Genomic DNA, 23,487 nt, shown 5'->3' with positions numbered 1-23,487 from the left:
TGATCTATTTCCAGATGCATACTTAAACAACAAAACACAATATACAAAACAATAAGCCAGTTATTTAACTACTTAAACAGCATGACCCAAAACAAAATCAGAAACTCAAAAGACTAGCCAGAAAGGAGAATCTCTCGAAATCACAGAACCTTGAAACTTTTATTTTTTTCAAGGAGGGGAGGATGAGCAATCTTTGTTATCTTGTGCTAACAAAGTAACTCTGACACTGAAGTACACTGTAACAATAAAACAATGCTGAAAATAATATTCTAATGGTACTCCTGTACTCAGATGTAAGTGCCATTGCTTTGATTGATTCTTACTTCCAGATAAGTGTGTGATTACAGACTAAGTTGTGTGTCACAGAGAACAGGGGTAGGCAATTTACACAGTTTATTGGAGTTATTGGTATCAGTTACAAAGACATGGACAATTGTAACATTGGTAATCATGAGTAAGAGATTGGGAACCAGTGTGGATTTACTGTATTTTTCGCTCTATAAGACACACCAGAGCACAAGACGCACCTAGTTTTTGGAGGAGGAAAAACAAGAAAAAAAAAATCTGAATCTCAGAAGCCAGAACAGTAACAGGGATCGCTGCACAGTGAAAACAGCAATCCCTCTTGCTGTTTTGGCTTCTGGGATAGCTGCACAGCCTGCATTTGCTCCATAAGACACACACACATTTCCCCTTACTTTTTAGGAGGGAAAAAGGTGAGTCTTATAGAGCAAAAAATACGGTATATATTTCTTTTCCCCAGCTCTTCAGTACTCCAGGACAAATTTTATCAATCTTTGACGATGGTTAATCATTGCATCATCACTGATATTAAATAGGTTCTTAACCTGATTTCAAATCCTAGTTAATTAGGGAGCCTGGATAGAAAACATACAGATGTAACTCTAGACTGCTTAGAAGATGAGGGAGAATTTTCATTGGAGGACTAGTGGGAGGAATGTTTCATTTCTTTTACCGCTTCCATTCTCCCATAAGGACATAAGGAAATTCTGCTGGATGAGGCTCATGACCCATCTATTCCAGCATTGTGTTCTTACAGTGGCCAACCAGCTTCCTGTGAGAAACCCACAAACAGCCCCCAATCTCAGGAGGACTCTCTACTCCTGCAGTTTCCAGCAAGTGATGTTCAGAAGCTCACTGCCATTAACCACGGAGAGCAGAACTATTGCTAGTAGCCTTTACGCCCATGAATTTGCCTAATTCTCTTCTAAATCCACTCGAGTTGGTGTCCAACTTGATCATTTGGTTGCTTGATCATTTTGGTTGCCCTTTTCTGAAGAATTGCTTGCTGTCGGTCTTCATGTTTTTAGCAACGTTCTCCTTAAATTCTTCACTCAAGTTCTTCAGGGCTTTATACGCTAATAGCAAGGACCGGAAGACCTTTAAGAAGCCCTCTGGCAAGAGCAAAAGTTAATTTTTTTCTTTCCTGGCAGCTCTCTGGAGGGGAAAGAGGGGTTTGAGATGGGGATGGCAAGCAACAAGGGAGAAAAAAGTTTGCAGAGAAAAGGTCTACACTACCAACTTTTGGCTCCAGCCTCACCCACTGCCAGCTTTTGGCCCCTGACAATTACCTCTGAGGGGAATGTAGCCCTCAGCAGAAAGTCTAGAAACCATAAGTGTAATCTCATCTGGAGCACAGAATTGACTTCAGAGGGTGGACAATTGTTTCTAAAGGGAATAAAAGAGGGGGATAAACAAGACACCAAAATAGTGAGGTTTACATTAAAGCTACCAGCGTATACTTTTAGAAAGATCATTGGAAACCTCCAGCTGTTATAAATAGTGGCGAATGTTGATTAAAATAGAAATGTGCAATGTCTGTTTTGGGAAAGCATATTTCTTTCAGGCACAATGTCTGTGTGCGGAGATTTGATGATGATTACACAAAGTGTCTAGCGGCTGTTTTGCAAAATGCAAAACATTTAATAACTAAGCAAGGTTTCTACCCAAGCATTCTGAGATGTGACAAATAGTTGTTTCCACTTGAGGCAGCGTGGGATGTAATCCCAAATCTGTGTTTTCCACGTTACTCTTTTTGGCTAAGAGCGCTGACACTGATGGATTAGGTAGTGGCGAGAACATGCTGGGAACTACCTGTGCGCTGCAGCACTGAAAGACAGTCCATTAGTGCCAGAATTAATGCACTCTGGGACTTTTAATTCTTCATGATATCTATTTCCATATTTAATTACGGGAAAGTCATAGAAAAAAAGTTTCAAAGCACCTCCATCCATTTTTATTGTCAACAGGAGTGGCGATTAGTAATTCTTCAAGTTATATTGCAATGTTCACTTAAAATAATGCACCTCCTTGCTGAGTTTGCTTCAATTAAACCATATTTTATTTGCTAATGACATAGCAAGTTGACAGCGACCTTGAAGTTGGTATTGTCAACACTTCTTGGCAAAAAGAGCGTGGTGATTTAGAGTTAAGAGTGCATCAATTTATTCTTCAGTCTGCCTGTGTTCTTAAAAGGTTTTTTAATTCCATTATGCATGGGGCATTTTACCTGAGTAATGTACAGGTTAGTGTGTTAAGTAGCAGTCAATTTATATTATTTTTAATGCAGAGCTTAAGCTGTATATGGAGAAGGAAATAATGTTATTCATGCTTATTGAGTTTGAAAAAGAATAGGCTGTAGTTGTTAAAATTGCCTTTGGAGCTGACTCACTAAAGTGTTCTTTGTAAATGTCAAATATATTGACCTTAAAGTTTCTTCATGGACACTTACAAACATTTAGCTATTGAATTAGAGTTCTGTATTGAAACAATTATTCTCCTGCTATTATGTGAAACTCTAACAAGAAAAGCAAAATATTTTTAAAAGCTATCCTTAGTTTGCAGATATCCAGCTGTTGTGGTTAATTATTAGTTTTTGTGAAGCTAGGAAATTATTATGCACCAAGAAAAAAAATAACAACAAATTATAAATATTTATGGACTTTTAAATCCTTGATACTATGTGTTTTAATGTACACTCATGGAACAGGGCATGTGTTAAGAAGTTTAATATTTCCAATAAAACTAGTGCATAATAAAACACTCTTCCCATAATTAGGGCTTCAGAGGATCTTAGGAGAAAAGATGGCAGAAGTATGCATATGGGAATGAAAATGGCATGAGCTAAATAGAACTAATGTCTACATTTCAGTCTGCATTTCAGTGTGTCAGTTTGTGGGCTTATCAGAGAAGTCATTTGTGTTTCTTCATTTCATTGAAAAACGTTAAGTGCAATATGTGATATAGAGACTTACTACTCCATTATGAAGCAAACAATACTGGAAAGTATTAGTCAGTACTAAACACGCTGGATACCAATATTAAACACTCTAATGAACCTGGTATGTGTTACATCTACGCAGATCTGTTTTGTGCCATTAGAAGATAATATTGTAGAGAGATGGGTGAGGTAGAGTTGGATTGGTTTATATATATAGAGGGAGAGAGAATCTTCAGGTTCCAGAGCAGGTGAATATACTTTTAAAATTCAATATTAAAAACAGTTAAAATAAGTTACAGTCACAAGCATAAGGTGGGCCCTGAAAACACATATCTCAGGTATCAAGGACTAAAGAGGTACATCTTCATACAGTAGAAACTGTATAATGGGTGCATGGCCAAATGGAAACCAAAATGGCTGCTTAGAACAGAACAAATTTTGCTGCAGTCCGCCTTAATAAGTGCAGCATTTATTAAAACATCCTACATTTTCTGTCCAAGAATATGTCTGCAGCAGAATTTTGCTCCAAACAGGGAAGCTTAGCTCAGTTTTTTGTGTCAAAAGAGAAACAAGTGGAGAAGGAGACAAAATGGCCTCCATCCCTTCTAAAACAGCAAAAAATGCAACCTAAAAAGAAAAAAACCTGGATGCCGTACTTGGGAAGGAGTTTGAAGCAAAACGCCTCTCCTTAAAAACCATGATTGTGGAAACCTGGGAGGAATTAATGGCTCCTCTGGAAGCCATTATCAAAGGCATTATTATTGGAATGCAAACTAGCACACTGACATCTGTTTATGCACCAAATAGTGGTATGTTCACTTTTTTTGCAAAAAAAACCTCTGGCCAAACTGGCAAAAAAAACCCCCCCAAAACCCTCCTTAAATGATTTACTAATTGGTTATTTTAAAGGAACATAAAAGGATTAATATGTGGGGAGGGGAAATGCAACAGAACGTAAGAAAGGCAGAGATCAGCTGAAACTGGTGAGGTCTCTATGAGAGTGGGGGCTGAGGTGGGAGATGAATCCAGGAGACATGACTCATATGTATGTGTCCCTAGTGTTCAGCTTGCGATCCAGAATAGACTTGCTATTAAACTTCCCCCCTCCCCACTCTTAAATACAGTGAAAAGAACACAAATACGAGAGATAAAAATAACAGAAAATGCCCCAGTCTCTTCAACATTTGAATTCACTTCAGTTGAGCACACTACTCAAGTATGCGGCAACTTTAGGAAACCTTCTCCAAAATATTACAAATCCCAATAGCTAGAAAAGGGTTCAGGTACTTATGCATTCACTTTACCCACAATTTAAACAAATTTTATGAGGCAAGTTGGTATAGAAACACTAAATATGGACATAGGACACTGGAACAAAATTAAACTCTTCAGTATTATCTCATTACACAAAGAGGGAAGCCAACCTTCTGGATTTTAAAAATATTTAAAAGCAATCTTGATTGCTAACTGTGGCAAGTTCTTCATGGTTGTGATTATCCATTTATATACAATGAGAGAAAAAATTTCTGTCCAGAAACCACTGGATGGTGCTCTAATCCCATTACTGTGAAGTACTAGATTCAGTTGTGGTCCTTGAGACTTTATAGTCCTGTTCATAATGATATTATAAGATGCTCCGAATAGAACCCTTCCCTTCTGTTCATAGAGATAACTGTTTATCCTTGTGCTTTTCATTCAGTCAAGTCACATTAGCAAGGGACCTGTGACTCTCATAGATGTTGTTGGTCTCCAACTTGCATCAGCCTCAGCCAGTATGACCAATGAATGGTCAGGAATGATGGGAGTTGTTGTCTAGTCACATCTAGAGGGCCACAGGTGAATGAAGAATTCATAAGCAAGTTATACCATGTTAGGCTTTTGGCCATGTGCCTCGGCAATGTCTGCACCAAGAAGTGGCTCTCCAGGATTTCAGACAGGATACATTTCCAGACCTACCTGGAGATGCCAGGGATTGAACCTGTCACCTTCTACAGTGGTACCTTGGTTCTCAAACTTAATCCGTTCTGGAAGTCCGTTCCAAAACCAAGGTGCGCTTTCCCATAGAAAGTAATGCAAAATGGATTAATCCGTTCCAAACTTTTAAAAACAACCCCTAAAACAGCAATTTTACTATCTAATGAGACCATTGTTCCATAAAATGAAAGTAATAAACAATGTACTGCAGTCACACAATCAATAAATCAGTAGCTGAACTGGGTTCCACACAGTCACAAAAACAAAAAAAGAGTCACAAAAACACAAAATAAATAGCAAAAACAGACAGACCTCAGCAGCCAGTGTGGTGTAGTGGTTAAGAGCGGTGGACTCGTAATCTGGTAAACCAGGTCCGATTCCCCACTCCTTCACATGCAGCTGCTGGGTGGCGTTGGGCTAGTCACACTTCTCTGAAATCTCTCAGCCCCACTCACCTCACAGAGTGTTTGTTGGTGGGGAGGAAGGGAAAGGAGAATGTTAGCCACTTTGAGACTCCTTTGGGTAGTGATAAAACGGGATATCAAATCCAAACTCCTCCTCCTCTTCTTCTTCATAACAGTCAAAACGGAAGTGTGGCACTCAAAATGGAGCATGTTTGGCTTCCGAAAAAAGTTCGCAAACCGGAACACTTACTTCTGGGTTTGCAGTGTTTGGCTTCCAAGTTGTTTGAGTACCAAGGTGTTTGAGAACCAAGGTACCACTGTGCAGATAAAGCATGTCACTGATCTATGATCCTTCTCTGTAGTGGGAGGGGGGATTTTCTTTCATTTTTATCAGCCCTTTTATATTTCAGCTAGGGCATCAGTCATGAATTGTTTTTACATACAGATCAGCTCCTTATGAAGAAGGATGAAAAGTATGTTAATTTATAGGATCTGAATTCATGGATGTCACTTTGTGGATAAAATTATGTACACGAGGTGCAAATTACCTGATAATAAGCATCAACGGTGATCTTTCTGTAGGCCTGAATTATGCAATATTTGGTTTGATCAAAGCCAGCGTGGAACAGTAGTGTTGAACTTGGACTTGGGAGACCTGTGTTCAAATAACTGCTTGGCAGTTATAATATATTGATCACAAGCTAAATGCTGATTAATCTTTTCTTTCAGGATTGTATTTACCCTACCATGAAACATAAAGGAGTGCAGTTTGGCAATTTGACAGAAAAGCGACATGAATTTAAGCCACGCGAGGGCCCCGGACCTGCAGATTATGACGTGATTCCGTATGTACATCTTAAGACAATTTAGAATCTGGGTCTGTTTGGAAGTCATGCTAAGTGGATGCCCTGATAGGAAAGAACCAGAAGAAGCCTTGGGCTCATGCTGTCCTCCTTCTCTCCTCTAGTGTGGGTATGAGAAGGACACTGGAAACATTTGCTTCCATTTTTCAACTGCAGCTTGTCATTGTGTCTGAACGCTAAACTGTTTTGAAACCAAATTATGGTTTCTTTGCAATGAGCTTGATTCATCTCCCATGGTTTGAAGTTGGTGTGAACAAACCATAGCTAATATTGATCACAGTCTTTTGGGTTAGGATGAAATGACAAGTTCACTGTTAAAAATGGAAATTGTGTGAGGGTGAGGCATGTGAAGCTAAGGCTGAAATGCTACAATGTATGTTTGTATTCTAATAATAAAGGGTGTATATTTTCAATAGTAAATGCAAGGAATTAAGAATTAGTTTGTTTTCTCATATCTGCCCCATACATAGAACCTGGAAGCATGGAGGCAAATCTCCTGAAATAATACCCTGAATTTCCCTGTTCCACAGTTTGTAGCCCTCAAGCTACCTTCAATGCCTTTGCTTTCCTCCCTTTCAGAATTTCATCTGCAACCATTTTATTTATGTGAAGGTTTTTGTAGGTCACCCTTTAGGACATAGTTGTGACAAGGCAGCTTACATCACAAAAAACCTCTCCTTCACATAAATGAATTCCCTCCCCTCTCAGTTGGATTGCTGCTCAGGTGGGGCCAGTTTTCAGGAGGTAGATGCTGAAGGAATTGTCTACCAAATAGCAGTTAGGTTTAGGTAAAGTCCCACTTACATCATTGGAATTTCTTTAATTAAGCCTAATTGCTGTGGGGTGTGGGTTTATTTTTGGGGGGGGTCATATTGTGCAGGGAAGAAAAGAGCAAGAAAGGGATGCAGTTAGAAATAGAAGGGGAGGAAAGAGAGATAAAAGCGAAAGAGATGGAATGCAGTGGCGTAGCGTGGGGGTGCAGGGGGGGCCGGCCGCACCGGCCGCAACATCGGGGGGGGGCACGCTCGCACTCGCAGCTCTCTGCCCCTACCTGGCTCCATGGGTTAGGGGGCGCAAATGACTTGCCTTGCCCCGGGTGCTGACAACCCACGCTACGCCACTGATGGAATGTATATGTGTGTGAGAGATAGAGAGGAAGAGAGGGCGTGGTGTGACTCTTGCTCCTTCCACCACTGGCATGTGACCTGTGACAAGTTTCTTTCCAAGGCCACGTGTCTCTCTGGGATGTGGGTGAAATGTTCCTCATTTAAAGGGATACAGAAGTGGAGGCTACTGAAGCTGCCCTAGACTACGAATTTCCCCCTTGAAGGCACCTCTCTGAGTTTCTTTTCTGTCACCTCAGCTAATTGCCAGCCGGTGAGAAAATGGCCTAGGAGGATGGACAGCAGGAGGAAAATGGTTCAAGTGTCCCTTTTGCACTTGAAATGATTCCACCTTGCTGGCACCAGTTTAACGATCAGGGGTGCTTAAAGTTGCTGTATTGGGGATGTAGCTGAATACCTTAATGTTAGTGCTAGAGGGTTTCTTACACTAATCCTTGAAAGAATCATGAGCAGCTTAAAACTACTCTCCTTTACCGTTGCTAATTAAATTAATTTTCTTAGTTGTATATGGATTTACGTTATTCCACTATCTGAGCATCTGTTCCAATTTAATCCTTTTCTACCATGCTCTATTAAGAAAAATGGGGGATTGGAATTCTGCACTGCACAATTAGATACTATTCCCCACCAAATTCTGTGGTTATGTAAAGTAACAAGACCTTTGGGCATGCTAGCTGACAATACTAAGAAGCTTTTGAATGTTGAGAAACAAAGGTTTCTCACAAAGTTGTAATACTCAAGCAAGGTTGTGGTTCTAGGTTTACTTGAGGCATTATTTTCCATGTTTAATGGTTATTCAGCTTCCTGGTTGTCTTCTGCCTCCACTGTGTTTTTTTATTGTAGTTCACCTATGGCAAGGAAACTTGAATATGAAAACAGAAATTCATTGGATACGTAGAATAGCACTACATAAACTTTGGCTGTCCTATTAGTGAGCAAACTAGCCTCTCATCTGTTATTGCAAAGAGCAGCTGTTTCTAATATACTCTTGTGGGGAGAGGGTGAAAGCTTTCACTGTGCATATTTAGGTGCCCAGGCACATTTAAGAGATGACTCATAAATCTCTTCAAACTTTCTAAAGGGAAAACGCAGTGCATTATGAAAATGTCAACATCAGAAAGGAAGACCAGAGAAAATATGACCTCTATGTTCCACGGTATCATGAAGTAATAGTATTACAGGAAGAAAAGAAGGTAATGCCAGTTCAACACTGTATTTTGTAGTACTTTAAATGTTATTTATAGTGGGACAGAAATTCTAGGATTTGAAGAACTGCATAAAATAGAGAACATACTTCAGTTCAGGCATGAAAGAAGATTTATCCAAACGTGTGGAGGAAATCATTCATTAGAGCACTGCTGTATAGAATTTTGCTGAGAACAAATGTGAGACATTTTAAAGAACTGTTTGCAAATTACGACTGCTGAGTGATTGTTACAATATTCCAGTATTGTTTGTTTCTGGGGACAAAATATTGTTGGTGCAAGGGATTTTAGAAGGGATTCTTCCCAGTGGGCTTCACTGAATTATAGAATTGTAGAGTCAGAAGGTACCCCAAGGGTAATCTAATCCAGTGTTTCCCAACCTTTGGTCTCTAGCTGTTTTTGGACTACACTTCCCATCATCCCTGACCATTGGTCTTGCTCACTAAGTATGATGGGAGTTGTAGTCCAAAAACAGCTGGAGACCCAAGGTTGGGAAACACTGATCTAATCTAACCCCCCAGTCCAACAGCCATTTTAGGATTGAACTATAAGATAATTATTTTAAAAAGGAGAGTATCTTGATAAGACAAAAAAAATTCCTTCCAGTAGCACCTTAAAGACCAACTAAGTTAGTTCTTGGTATGAGCTTTCGTGTGCATGCACACTTCTTCAGAAGTTTGTATCTGAAGAAGTGTGCATGCACACGAAAGCTCATACCAAGAACTAACTTAGTTGGTCTTTAAGGTGCTACTGGAAGGAAAAATTTTTTTGTTTTGACTATGGCAGACCAACACGGCTACCTATCTGTATCTTGATAAGGGGAACCTTTTTTGGTGTGTAGGTGAATGTGTGCTTCAAAGCTCTGTTCACGGCTTGCAAAGAGGCTTGCGTGCTTCTCTAAAGCAGCTGAATCTTTTGCAACAGTCCTGCTTTCTGCAGGCACCAGTTTTGCAGACTTCAGTTTTACCACCCATCATCTGATGGGTATTATAACCAGACTCTGCTTTCTGCAGTCAACCAGTTGTGCAAACAAGTTTCTCTTGGGAGATTTGGTAGTGGAGCCAATCCTGCGGGATCTCTACCCCACCTTCAGTAGATGCTTGTAGAGCCTAAGCTTGCTGTCTGGATGGGCATGATACTGTATTTTAAGTATAGAAAATAGTGCTAAATTTATCAGAGAGCATGAAAAATTCAAACCATGGGCAACTGGAGTATGGTGTGAGAAATAATTTGAGACTGAGAGGAGTTCCTGAGGAGGTGTTATATGCTCTGATTGTCTTGCACCGTTGAGCAACCTGACCGCTCAATTCTGCACCAGCTGAAGTTTCTGAACTGCCTTCAGAGGTGGCCCCATATAATGTGTTGCTGTAATCAAACCTAGAGGTTACCAGGGCATAGACAACAGAAGTTAGACTGTACCTGTCCAGATGGGGCACATCTGGGCCATCAGCCAAAGCTGATCTTATCTGATATCTTATTTGAGTTGACATAGTCTGCTGGGGATACTATTTAGAAATGTTTGTCATATATAGTAGAGTCAGCATTGCATCAACGATGTTGAGGCATGGTGATTGGTACTTTGCATGCTAATTTTCTAGAGGAAATAGATTGGGAATGATGTCATGATTGGCAAGGGAATGGAACTCTCTATAAAGCCTGAACATACTTTTTGATGAAATATTTTACTTTTTGTCGCTATGCTGTGTTGAGCTGCTGGTGACTGGGTGCAGGATACGATTCGTGTACAGTTGAGCCGCAGATTGGTATTGAATATTTCAGAAAGACTTATGTTTTATCAATACTTTTGAAAATTGTATGCTGCATTTTAAAAAAAATGATGCATTCCATTCAGGAGAGGGTTTCTTGCAAGATTTGGTGGGCTTATTTGTCAGAATCAGTAATAGGAATATATTTTTCTAAACTCAGAAAGATGACAGGAAAGAGCAAGGGTGTCAGAGTGAAAGAGACGTCGTAATAAGACTGATGATTGTCTGTAGTACTCATCTTAGCTTTTCAAGCTTAACCCTTTTGTTCATCAATCAGTCAAAACTGGCAGGTAGTGACCATTAGGAGGATTCATTAGCACCCTGCAGCATGTTTGTACAGGGTGACCCACATCTGTCTTCATTAGAAGTTTTCTAGTTGCCAGTAGTGAACAGATGGGTCATTATTGCCTACGTTGCCCTTTGGGTGTACCTGGAGGACAGGCAAAGTCGTCCTAAGCAGGACACACAGTGTTACCTCACAGAGAGCAATCAGCTTATTTTGAATAATATTATTCTAGAAACTGACTTTTGTTGCTCTTTACCTGCTTGTCCTTGGAGCAGGTGAAAGAAGTGCAATCAACGTCTAACATTGTTTTTACAGATTTAATTAACCTCTGGACAACAAATAATCCAGAAATCAGAGGGTATGTTTATTTATTTTGCATGTAATAATAATTATTTTTGGTCAATCAATTGCATTTTACTTGATTTTTTTTTTAAAAGAAATCTCTATTTTTCCAAACTTCAGGAAATGCATGTTATGCGCCTTAAATGTGAGAACTTGCAATTTAATAAAAATAATAAAATTATTCTTTGAGGAAATTCCATCTTCACTGTGCAGTCCTATATAGGCCTGGTAAGAAGTAAGTGTCATTGTTAACTGGGCTTTCTCCCAGGAAGATTTGTGCAGGATTGCAGCCTTAATGTTTTATTTTTCATCAAAGTTTGGAATGTGGACTATTTCCTATTATTCCTGGTCTGGTATAAAAATGTCTTAAAAATATATTCAAAGCTTGTCAGAATTTTTGAATATTGTTTAAAATATGCTAATATTTATTTTAGCTGTGGACGTTCTGCTTCTTTTGCTGTGGTTCTTGCTGTTTGAAAGGAAGAGGCGTGATTGTATCACCCTGAAAGCAAATTATCTGCTTTGAGAGTTTTCTATCTCTACTTAATTTTGGATATCCCCCAAAATCAGAAAGTCGTATTTTAGGCTGTAATTTAAAAACTTTGTTCTGATCAACTGTAACAAATGAAGCCAGTTCAGTATAGAAGTTTAGAGGGTTAGACTAAAACCTGGGAGACCAGGGTTCAAATCCCCACTCAAGCCATGAAATTCACTGATCCTGGACCACCTTGCCAGACCACCTTCAGCTTATAAGAAGAAAGCTGGGATATAAATATAACATAATTTTTAAAAATAATAAAATCTTCCCACATGCTCCATAAAGGCACAGAAATATAAATAACTAGCATAGCACTTTTCACTTACCTAGTGGCTACGTGGTGCTAGTTATCAGTACTGCTTTTGAAATTTCCAAACGAGAAAAATAGAGCTTTTTAAAAAAGCTTGTTTCGAGGTGCTGATACCATCTTGATTTATAGGAGTCTTTGAGCAAATCAGCGAGCAGACTTGATGGAGGGCAGCGGAAGTGGCAGCGTAACCAATACTTTATTGAGGTGGACCATGCCCAATATTCCATTGAGTGTATGCCTATTTCTGCACACATTGTTTCATATTTGATCATAGCTGGGAGTCCAAGAATACGTCTCAGAAAGCTAGAGTGAATCTTTTTTAAATCATTGTTATATGCTTGGACCCATAGCGGGATTCCATAGAATATCTGGGATTGCACTTTTGTTTGAAATATCTGATTTGCCGCAGGAATAAATTGATTACCTTTCTGATAATGAAAACGGGCAACTGCTGATGAGATGCACTTTGCCTGTTTTATGGCATTTGTGCAATGGGTTGCCCACCCTAAATTGCTCTGGAATAAGATTCCCAGATACCTATAGATTTTCACTTGTTGGATTTCTTGCCCTCTTATTTTCCATTTCTCTAATTTCCAACCATTCGAGAAGACCAAAATTTTTGTCTTCTCATAGTTTATAGAGAGTTTGTTACATTCGCAATAGAGGATCAGTGAAGATATAAGACGTTTTAGACCCAAGCTCGTTAAGGATAGTAGGACAGCATCGTCTGCGTATAGTAAGAGAGGAACTGGTTTCTGATTAAGTTTAGGGGCATGTGATTCTATTTTTTGAAGGTAATCTGGCAAGTCTGATAAAAATAAATTAAATAGAAAGGGGGCAAGAATGCACCCTTGTTTTACCCCTCTCGAGATTGGGATGTCTGATGAAAGGTGACCTTTGATGTTAAGTTTGACTTGACAGGTATTGGAAGAGTGTAGATTTTGGATTAGGATAAATAGGCGCTGATCAATTTTTAATTCTGCGAGTTTCCTCCACAACTTTGGGCGGTCAATTGAGTCGAATGCACCACGAAAATCTACAAAAGCAGCGTATATCTTAGATTGCCTTTGGGATCTGTATTTTTCAACCAGATGCATAAGAATAAGACAGTGGTCTAGTGTAGAGCAACCTTTGGAGAAACCTATTTGTTCTTTCCCTGGTAAATTTAGATTTTTCATCCAGGTAAGGAGTTTAGATAAGAGGTGCTTAGCGTAGATTTTCCCTATCACTGATAGAAGGCTTATCGGTCTATAATTCCTTGGTTCTTTTGGGTCGCCATTTTTAAAGATTGGAATAATTATTGATCTTAGCCATATCTCAGGTATGATCCCATATTTATCTATAAGCGTAAACAGTTGGGCTAAGGGTTCTGCCCACCAATCTATATAGGTCTTAAATAATTCTATTGGTAGACCGTCTGGCCCAGGAGATTTCCCCGATTTGAAATTTTTAACTATCTCTCTAATTTCCTCTTCCTCTACCCTTGGCCACTCCTGGAGTTTAATAATTTTATTTTTAGTGGTTTCATTTCCTTTAAGTTCACTATGTAGATTGTTAAATACAGATGTAAAGTATTGGGACCATTTGGATTCTGCAATTGGTGGTAGAGTTAGTTGATTTTCGGCTTTCAATCCTCCATACACTAAGTTCCAGAACGCTTTGTTGTGTGGGATTCTACCTATCCGACGTTGACCAAAGGGTAACGGCGGGGGTAGCCGAGTTTTTGGCAGCAGTCCTCCAAGGAGCAGGTTAACAAGGAAAACCACTGACTCTATATGTATATATATATATGTACTTAGCAAACTGCTGCCTTTTTTATATATATTTCAAGGCTTTTATATGTTATTTTCTCTTTTAAGGTTTTATTTCCATAATGCCTAATAAAGGTTTGATAAAAGTAAAAAAGCTTGTTTTGCCATCTAGTGTAGCTATACAGCTGTGTGAAGGAATTGGTTTTCTAAATGTACCTGTTGAAGTTACGGCTGACATTTAGAGCTACTGCTGGCATTTGCAACTTTTATACCTAATGCCATCTTGTGTTATATTGTCAGCCAGGAACATGAGGATTGAGTAGTTTGAAATGGCAATATAAGAGAAAACATATAAGCTCTGAATACCCGTAACTGGTTATAATGTCAAAATCACCCATGACTAGGCTGCATTTATCTCCATCGTTACTCTTCTCTCTTTCTTTGGAATTCGGCTTTTTAAAAACAAACAAGTATATCTTAATATTTTACACTTCTATGAGCATTATTATGACTAACAGAAAATTAAGTTACTGAATCTATAATTAAAAATAGCTTTGAAGAAAGTATATACCCTTTTTGGGAGGAGAATATCTGCCTTCTGCAGAAACAAAACAGATACTGTACACAACAGAATAATTGGTCCTTTAAACGCAAGCAGCTACCTTCCTTGTATTTCTTATTGATTGCTGATTATTCATGACTAGCTATTCAGGCTTGAGACATCTGAAAGTTTACCACCCTTTTATTTCAAGTGTTACCAATCCCTGAACATTTCAGGGGCTGGACGCTTCCTTTGTTAGTGTAGTACCCCCATGCAGAAGTGTCATCATAGTGCACTAGCTCACAGCCCTCAGGATGAAGACACACAAGTTTATACTTACGTATATGTGCATTCCATGGATCTTGTTTTAAAAAAATATCTAAATACAGTGGTACCTCGGGTTAAGTACTTAATTCGTTCCAGAGGTCCGTTCTTAACCTGAAACAGTTCTTAACCTGAAGCACCACTTTAGCTAATGGGGCCTCCTGCTGCTGCCACGCCGCCAGAGCCCGATTCTGTTCTTATCCTGATGCAAAGTTCTTAACCTGAAGCACTATTTCTGGGTTAGCGGAGTGTGTAACCTGAAGCGTATGTAACTGGAGGTACTACTGTAGAAGTATCTCCTCAGGATTGAACCTTCAGTTCCCCATGATGTTCTGATTATTGTTGAGGAAGCTGTTATTTTAATAATAATACAAAATCAGATAAGTAAATTCAACCTATCTTTAATCTAGGCCCTCGGAGAAATCTGTGCTGACAAAATGAGAGGACACATGGTAGCAAGGAGATGGTTACTATTTTCATTTGTGCCATTGAAATCAGGGGACATACTCCGCCCATGTTCTGAAAAGTTATAACCACAACTTACACTGTGTTGCTTTTTAAATAACCTTGTTCGTCTCATAGATTTTGTGAGATACAGGCAATAAAAGATGGCAATCTCTTCCGTATTTTGTTAAAGGGTGACCATGTCCTAGAGCAGTGTTTCCCAACCTTTTTTGGGCAAAGGCACACTTGTTTCATGAAAAAAATCTCGAGGCACACCACCATTAGAAAATGTTTTAAAAATTAACTCTGTGCCTATATTGACTATATATAAAGTAACTCTCTTTAATAGGAATCAAATAAACACAAAGAAAGTATTTTATAATTACTTTATTATGAAATAGTAAGTAAACAGAAATATGAAAAATTATAAAATACTTTATTCATTTACCTTTGAGGTTTGTCTCATGAAAGTTGCCTGTTTCTCCGTGTTTTCACGCAGGCGAACAAAATAGTCCGCATTCTGGTTTTGAAGCGAAGGGTGTTTCATTTGGAGATGGCGTTTAAGTTTGCTTGGGACCATAGCACTGTTAGCTAGCTTTTCACCACACACCACGCACAGTGGAGTTGGTTGGTTTGCATCTCCGGTGAAAGTAAATCCAAATGAAATATAGCTTTCGCTATATTGCCTTGTGCCAGAGAATTTGCTTGAGCAAACCATCTTTGCTTTCTTTTCATGCCCACTCATACTTGGGCTCTCATCTGGCTCCAAATTTTGTTCAGAGTCCAGTTCTTTTCTTTTCAAAAACTTTTCCATCACTGCAGTATCCGGCCATCCAATTGCCACTGACAAACGGATACAGACCCCTTTTTTTTACAGCACAGCTCGCACAAATGTACACGGAACACCCTTTTCGAATTAAAACACACAGTCTCACGAGAGCAAGGAGCAGCGATTTTATATTTTACAAAAAGAAGTCGCTAGTCCTCATGGTGACAGGGTGGAAAATATTTAAAAGCAGAACCACCTTGAGGAAGGTGGAGCCATATCACATCCGGGCAGGAGGCCTAAATTGGTGGAACGCTCAGGCCCCGCTTATTCAAAGAGGACACCAGGCAACGTCTCAGGGTATTAAGAACCCTGAGCTAGATTAATGTCCCCAAACGTCATGGTTTGTGCCAACCTACTGACACTCCACAAAGCTTCTTAACCATGTTTGTATGGGAAAAAAATGGGGTGCTGCGGCTCTCCCAACCCACCAACTACCAGCATGCTTCAACACAATGCCGCGCGCGGCAAGAGCCCAGGCTTTCTGATCCAAGCCGCTTTCCTTAGCGCTTCCGGGCAAAGCCGAGCACATGCTACGAAGCGCCCACACGTGTACGAAAAGTCCTGGCTCAGCCGCGAGTTGGCGCAGGCAGATGCCGTCCTGGAGGCAAAAGCCGTCACGTGGGGATTTTCTTCCTCCCTCCTTTAAATTTGGAACGTACGGCGCGCGCTCCCTTCACGCCTAGGGGGATTCCCCCCTCCCCTTCCCGCTCTCTCTCTCTCCCTCCCTCCTTTGGCGCGCGCTCCCTTCACGCCTAGGGGGATTCCCCCCTCCCCTTCCCGCTCTCTCTCTCTCCCTCCCTCCTTTGGCGCGCGCTCCCTTCACGCCTAGGGGGATTCCCCCCTCCCCTTCCCGCTCTCTCTCTCTCCCTCCCTCCTTTTCTCCACCCACACGTCTCCCTTTACGGCTGCTCTGCGTGTGCGCGTTGCTGCGACGCTCTTCCAGTCTTTCCCTGCACCGTGGGAGGTAAGTGCTGGCTCCTGACGCGGGTGCGTGCGGCACCCCCTCCCCCCCGACCGCCTTCCTCCCACGGCACACCAGGCAACGTCTCGCGGCACACTAGTGTGCCGCGGAACACTGGTTGGGAAACACTGTCCTAGAGCTCCTACATTCTGAATGTCTGGCAAGAAGGTAAATATCTCTTGGTATCTGAATGGGTTTAAACCATTTAATAAAGAATACAATTACCATGATTGTCAGAAATAATACACTCCGGAATGAATAAAGCACTCACTTGTAAAGTTGCAGATACAGCAAATTAATAGGACAATAAAAGTACATGTTTAATATTTCACATGGAGGTGATTTATTTAACAATCACTGGTACTTGGCACATAAAGTGTAGCATTAATTGTTTGTCTTGTATTAGGTGGAGTACTTGGTTTTTATTACTGTCTTCTACTGTTATTTCTGTGATTTAAAATATATTTCATTTCTGTAATGATAAAGGAAACCAGCAAATGCAGTTTGCTTTCACTTTGCAGAAAGTATCAACACATACTGACTCCTCTTTAGAAAGTAGACAAAAATAAAGGATGCTTGTTTCTTGTTGTTGCTTCAGTCAGCTGACTCCTGTGACAGCTCAGAACCAAAGCATGAGCAACCCAATTTTGATCAACAGGATGTTGGAGGATATGGCATTCTATTTAATTCAATTAATTCATTCTATTTAATTGGTCCACATAGCCTAGCGCTGTCAATTCTAAGTGTTTCCCAAGACCTCAGAGCCTTCTCAGTGTTGCTACTTGTAGATAGCTTCAACTGCAGATGCCAAGGTTTGAATCTGGGTTTCTTTTGTGCTGTACCACTGAGCTTTGGCCTCTCCCATTATTTCAGGAATGGGGTATCTTTGGCCCACAGGTCAAACTTTGCCCACCAGGCCATTTTGGGGAAGCCACACCAACCTGTCCTAAACCTGACATCATACATGCATGGCTCTATGGACCGGCACAGCTGACATGTGGGGAAACTGGAGCTGGATGGGTGGTGGAGCTTGGTGGACCAACCCAGCTGACGTGTGCAGAGACCCTTCTTTCCTGCATGTGTGAGCTGTGCCAGTTCCACCGCCCTTCTCGCTCCAGCGAGCTGGAGGGACAGAGTGACTTGCTTGACCTGGCACTGTTTGTATAAATGGGGAGTTGCCTGGATTCAGAAGCAAATGTTTGCAATTCGGACTTGCAGAAACATTGAGATTTGAATTGGGATCTTTGCAGTCACACTCTTAGTGAGTATACACCAACTCTCCTGGCTACAACTCCCAGTCATCTAAAGCTGTGTTCACACATTTCTTAGTAAGCCCTTGCTTTTCTTCCTGAGCAAGGCTTCTAAGTGAAAGAATGAGCCAATTTACTATTGACCCGTTCAACTTAATAGAGACAGTTCTGTTGGAAGGTTATCTCTGATACAGTAGATATTTTTGTTTCTGATGGATCAGGACATTGGTGAAGACTCATCAGAAACACAAATTTCTGTTACAGTGGTACCTCATGTTACATATGCTTCAGGTTACATACGCTTCAGGTTACAGACTCCGCTAACCCAGAAATATTACCTCGGGATTACCTTCAGGATGAGAACAGAAATGGTGCTCTGGCGGCGCAGCAGCAGCAGCAGGAGGCCCCATTAGCTAAAGTGGTGCTTCAGGTTAATAACAGTTTCAGGTTAAGAACGGACCTCCGGAACGAATTAAGTACTTAACCCAAGGTACCACTGTATTTTGTTGTCTGTGACATCCCTACCCATAACAAACAAACAATAGTTCTATCTTTGCTACTCTGCCAGCCAGGTATGGGGAAACTTGGACCCTCTAGATCAGCCTTTCTCAACCTTGGGTCCCCAGATGTTGTTGAACTACAACTCCCATCACCCCTAGCTAGCAATCCCAGAGCTCAGGGATGATGGGAGTTGTAGTCCAACAACATCTGGGGGACCCAAGGTTGAGAAACATTGTTCTAGATGGTGCTGAACCACAACTTGCATCATCCCTAGCAACCATGGTCAAGTATAAAGGGAGTTATAGTTCATCAACATCTGGAGAGTCAAAAGTTCCCCATACCTAAAGAAGGATAGAACTTTCTTTATGTATGCTACAACAGCAGCAAGAATACTCATTGCAAAGTACTGGAAGACACAGGATCTACCCACTCTGGAAGAATGGCAGATGAAGGTGATGGACTCTATGGGACTGGCAGAAATGACTGAGAACAGGGAGAAGAGTCGGTGGAAGAAGATTGGAAGAAATTCAAAGACTATTTACAGAAATATTGCAAAATCAATGAATGTTAGAACGATGTCGGATAGTAATTAAGTGGTTTCCAGCTGTAATGTTTAAGAGAATATGGAAAAAAGATTTAGAAGTAGGTTAAAGCTTATTGATAAGGATTTGCTGAACTAACAATTTGAATTGGAATACAAAAAAGGGAGGTATGAGGAAGTCTGGGAAATAAGTTAAAGGAAAATAAGTTATGGAAAATTTGTGTGTTTTTAATTATTATTTTTATATTTTTGTTATCTTTTTCTTTTTTCTTTTTGACTTTTATTGTATTAAAATTGAAAACTCTAATAAATATCTTTTTTTTAAAAAACAACAACAACAAAAGTTCCCCATACCTGCTGTAAGCTAACAGGATGGAAAGGCCCTTGATGATACAAGTCTTGCTTTTCTTAACCGGCCTCACTTGTGACCTGCAGTTTTCATACATGCTTCCGGATCTTGGGTGTTTTGTAATAGTTTCAATGTTGATGACATTCCAGTACAACAATCTTTCAATTACCGTTGAAGTGAAGAAAATTATATGGACAGTGAATTTTCAAAAAATGACTATGAGCCACAGAGACATTCTTTATGCTACCATAATTTTGCTGCAGTAGCGGGGATATTTCACAAATACTAGCATGCTTTCTTGAATTACTCTAGAATAATGCTGACATGAATTACTTTCCCCTGAAGATAAAAATGTATTGGGGACATTTGTTGTCAACTGCACAGAGGACAAAAAGCTTTTCTTTTTTTAAAAGTACAAACAATTGAGGCAACCACTGAGGTGAATGCTTTAATGTTCTAGCTAATTAAAATGACTATTATTCTGTTACAATGGTAGCTGCTCCCAGAGGCTCATCGTCACTGTTGCATGACAGTTTTTGCTTGGCTAATTAAAGAAATTTTTCCATGCAAACATGCTTTCATGTCTCCATGTTTTAGGCCTTTTGCAATCATTTCTTTCATAATTGGCTGCATACATCTTACATAAGGATGGTTATGCAACAAACTCAGTAATAATGCAATGTATAAGTTCTCCTTTCGATTTTAAAGTTGATTCCAGCTTTAGCGTTACCTCTATTCCTTTAAAGATGCTTTCAGAGATCCATATTTATTTCAGCTTCATTTTTGGGTGGCTTCTGAATGAAATCTGCTTTTACCATCAAGTCAGTTGATTCAGAGCGGGTACAGACGGCCAAAAAATGCTTATATTGCCATATCAGGCATTCTGCAACTATGGCGTTATTCTGTCAAGAAATTTAAGCTTTAGAATCTTGGTTGAGGGGAGTGTTGTTTTGAGAGAGTGGGGAAGATTGAAGGTGATGTGACCGGATCCCTGTTTGTCCCCCTTGGTGGGCTGCATGAAGTTGCTATTGTCACAGCTGGTGATACCTTCATACCCCAGATTTGTAATTAGATGCTCAGGCGGTAGTACTTGGCAAACTACTACTTATGTTTGTTACTATGACTGAGCAATACTATGTGGTGACTATGTAGGTGAATGGGCATGTCTGGTTCTTAGTGGTTTCCACTGAGGTCTGGGGGCAAATGGAAGGACAAAGCTGTTCGTGGGAGCAAAGCCAGCTCCTCCGAAGAAACTAGAAGCCATGTCTCTGAACCCCAATATGCTCTACCCTTTTTGATAAGAAAATTACTTACTTTCCTCTTCCTTGGCAAGCATCCTTTGGGAGTGCATTTTCTCTCTCTGATGTATGAATTGTATTTGAGCCATTAATAGTAGTTTTAAATATCATGGTTTTAAGTGACTTTATAAATGACTTGGGTGAAGGAATTGAGGGGATGCTCATCAGATTTGCAGATGACACCAAACTGGAAGGGGTAAGCTACTGCTGTAGAAGACAGAATATGGATTCAGGATGACCTTAACAGATTGGAGAATTGGGCCAAAACTAACAAAATGAATTTCAGTAGGGACAAATTTAAGGTTCTGCATTTATGCAGGAAGAACCGCATCACAAATATAAGATGGGGGACACCTGGCTTGAAAATGTTCCAGGTGTGAAAATGATCCAGGGATCTTCGTAGACCACAAGCATGAGTCAACAGTGTATGCAACAGTAAAGAACAAACACACCTGGTACTATTCTAGGCCGCATCAACAGATGTATAGTGTTCTGATCAAGGGAAGCAATAGAACTGCTCTATTCTGCTTTGGTCAGATGCCTCCTAGAATACTGTGTGCAGTTTTGAGCACTATAATTAAAGAAGATTGACAACATAGAATATGTGCAGAGGAGGGCAACCAAGATTATCAAGGGTCTGGAAACCAAGCTTAATGAGGAATGATTGAGGGACTTGGATATGTTTAGCCTGGAAAAGAAGAGACTAAGAGAAGATGTGACAGCCATGTGCATATATCTAAAGGGCTGTCACAAGGAAGATGGAGCAAGCTTGTTTTCTTCTGCTGGAATGAGATTCCGACTGAATATCAAGAAGAACTTTCTGATGGTAAGAGCTGTTGTACAGTGGAACGGGCTCTCTTGGAAGGTGGTGGACTCTCCTTCCTTGGAGGTTTTTAAGCAAAGGTTGAATAGCTATCTGTCATGGGTGCTTTATTGTGTTGGGCTAGGTGACCCTTGGGACTCTACAATTCTGTGATTCTAAGCTCCCGAAGATAGTTGAGTTTCTTTAATGGAGCTCTTTGAATTTCCTTGTAACTATATTCTCTTAATTTATTGAAAGGGTTCCCTTTCTGAGATTAAATAGGACTGTGTTCGACTTCGTGAGCTCACTTTTAAACTCCATGTTACGCTGAACTAGGTCATGTTCTGGTTGCCTTTTCATGTTAAATGCCTTTTGGAAGATAACAAATAGCAATGGTCTTGCAGTATTAAGAGTGTGCTTTCAGGAAGTTTTGAGATGAGTTTAAATGGGAGGGAAAAGGATGTCACAACAGTGAAAGGTTAATACTAATCAAGTTGCATTAGTGAACAAGAAGAGAGACTTCTTAAGAAGTATAAAATATTTATCTGCTGATGGAATTTTCAGTAGGTGAGTTCTCTTAGAATTAATCTTACTTTGATGCTAATTTCTTTATGAATATTTATAACTTCTCCAGTACAATTTGCAATTGCTTTAGTAAAATCTATACATTAGTAGCTGTGTTCCTTCTCTCCAGAAGTTAAAATGACTATTGAGACTTTAAGACAGACCCATAAGTTTGTTCCTCTAACCCTGCACATAGTAATGCTAGGAAATATCTATTATAAGAACCTTCATATATATTTACTGGGCAGAGAGTTTACAAAGGTACTGTTTCTGCACTTATTTAAGCTTAAGGAAATAATAAGGCAGAAAGCAGAACTTCATGCTGATATATCAGCATCTCATTATCTGGTTTGCCAGCATAAACTAGACAATTGATATATTTCCCCAGTGAAATACATTCTTATTCTTTTTAATTATTATTATTTGGGGAAATAAAGTGTTCATAATGCAGATATCCAAGTCACCCTGCCCCTTACATATTATTGATGGATTGCTAAGGTATTTTTCAATCTTTACTACATAACTTGCCATTTACCATTTTAAACTGAATTAAGTCTTTTAAGATTTAATTAGTTCAGTTTTGTCTATACTGAGTGCACTTATTTGCTTTATTAAAACACAGGATGTACTTGAGCCTTGAGTTAACTAAAATTTATGTTGCAATTATGCAAATTAGTACTGCCAATACAAAATCTTTGGTCTATTGTAAGATGGAAGACTTGCATTAAGCATTAGCCAATCAAGCACTGGAAATTGGTCAGCAAAAGTATTTCTACATCTGTGCCTCCCTCATTAATTCAATGCAACCTTCTGCTATGAGAGACCTATTTTCTCTTAGAGCCTTGGTATTCTAGCCATTTAGCTGAAAGCCCGGTTGAGATAAGAACCATATGGAATGCACTTTAGGTTAATAAGCATTTATTTTAAAGTGTATTTAAATTTGTTTTATGGCACTTCATTGAACAAGAGCAAGTATACTTAATGAGATAAATTTTCATAAATACTCCAGCCTTTACCTTTTGGGCTAATTTTGAAAAAGGAATGATGATTATATTTCAATTTCCATTGCCTACGTGGGGCAGTGGGAGTGTAATTCGAATCTCCACGGGGCCCTGACTGCACACTTGCCTTTAGACTACCTGTCCTGCCTGCCTCGTTGGCTTCCTGACCATTGGTCTTGAAAATCTGATGCATATAAGAAACTCTGAGCAGTCTGCCTCATACTCTTCAATAATTGGAGTACCTGGACATTTCATTGTGTGCACAGAGTCAGGCCTTC

General features: G+C 39.8%; 1 protein-coding gene across 1 annotated transcript in view; it reads left to right on the top strand.

Moving 5' to 3' along the window:
• The window catches only part of STPG2 (sperm tail PG-rich repeat containing 2), a 236,226-nt gene that overhangs the window by 17,769 nt on the left and 194,970 nt on the right, over window positions 1-23,487 (top strand). The window contains exons 5-6 of the mRNA XM_081925037.1: window positions 6,349-6,464; window positions 8,688-8,799. Coding sequence (XP_081781163.1) covers window positions 6,349-6,464; window positions 8,688-8,799 — 228 coding nt within the window. The remainder of the gene's footprint in view (window positions 1-6,348; window positions 6,465-8,687; window positions 8,800-23,487) is intronic.

The sequence above is a fragment of the Podarcis melisellensis genome (genome assembly GCF_964234715.1).
Source record: "Podarcis melisellensis genome assembly, chromosome: 9".
NCBI lineage: Eukaryota > Metazoa > Chordata > Lepidosauria > Squamata > Lacertidae > Podarcis > Podarcis melisellensis.
Note: the sequence above shows the minus strand (reverse complement) of the source record. Positions and strands in the feature narration are given on the sequence as shown.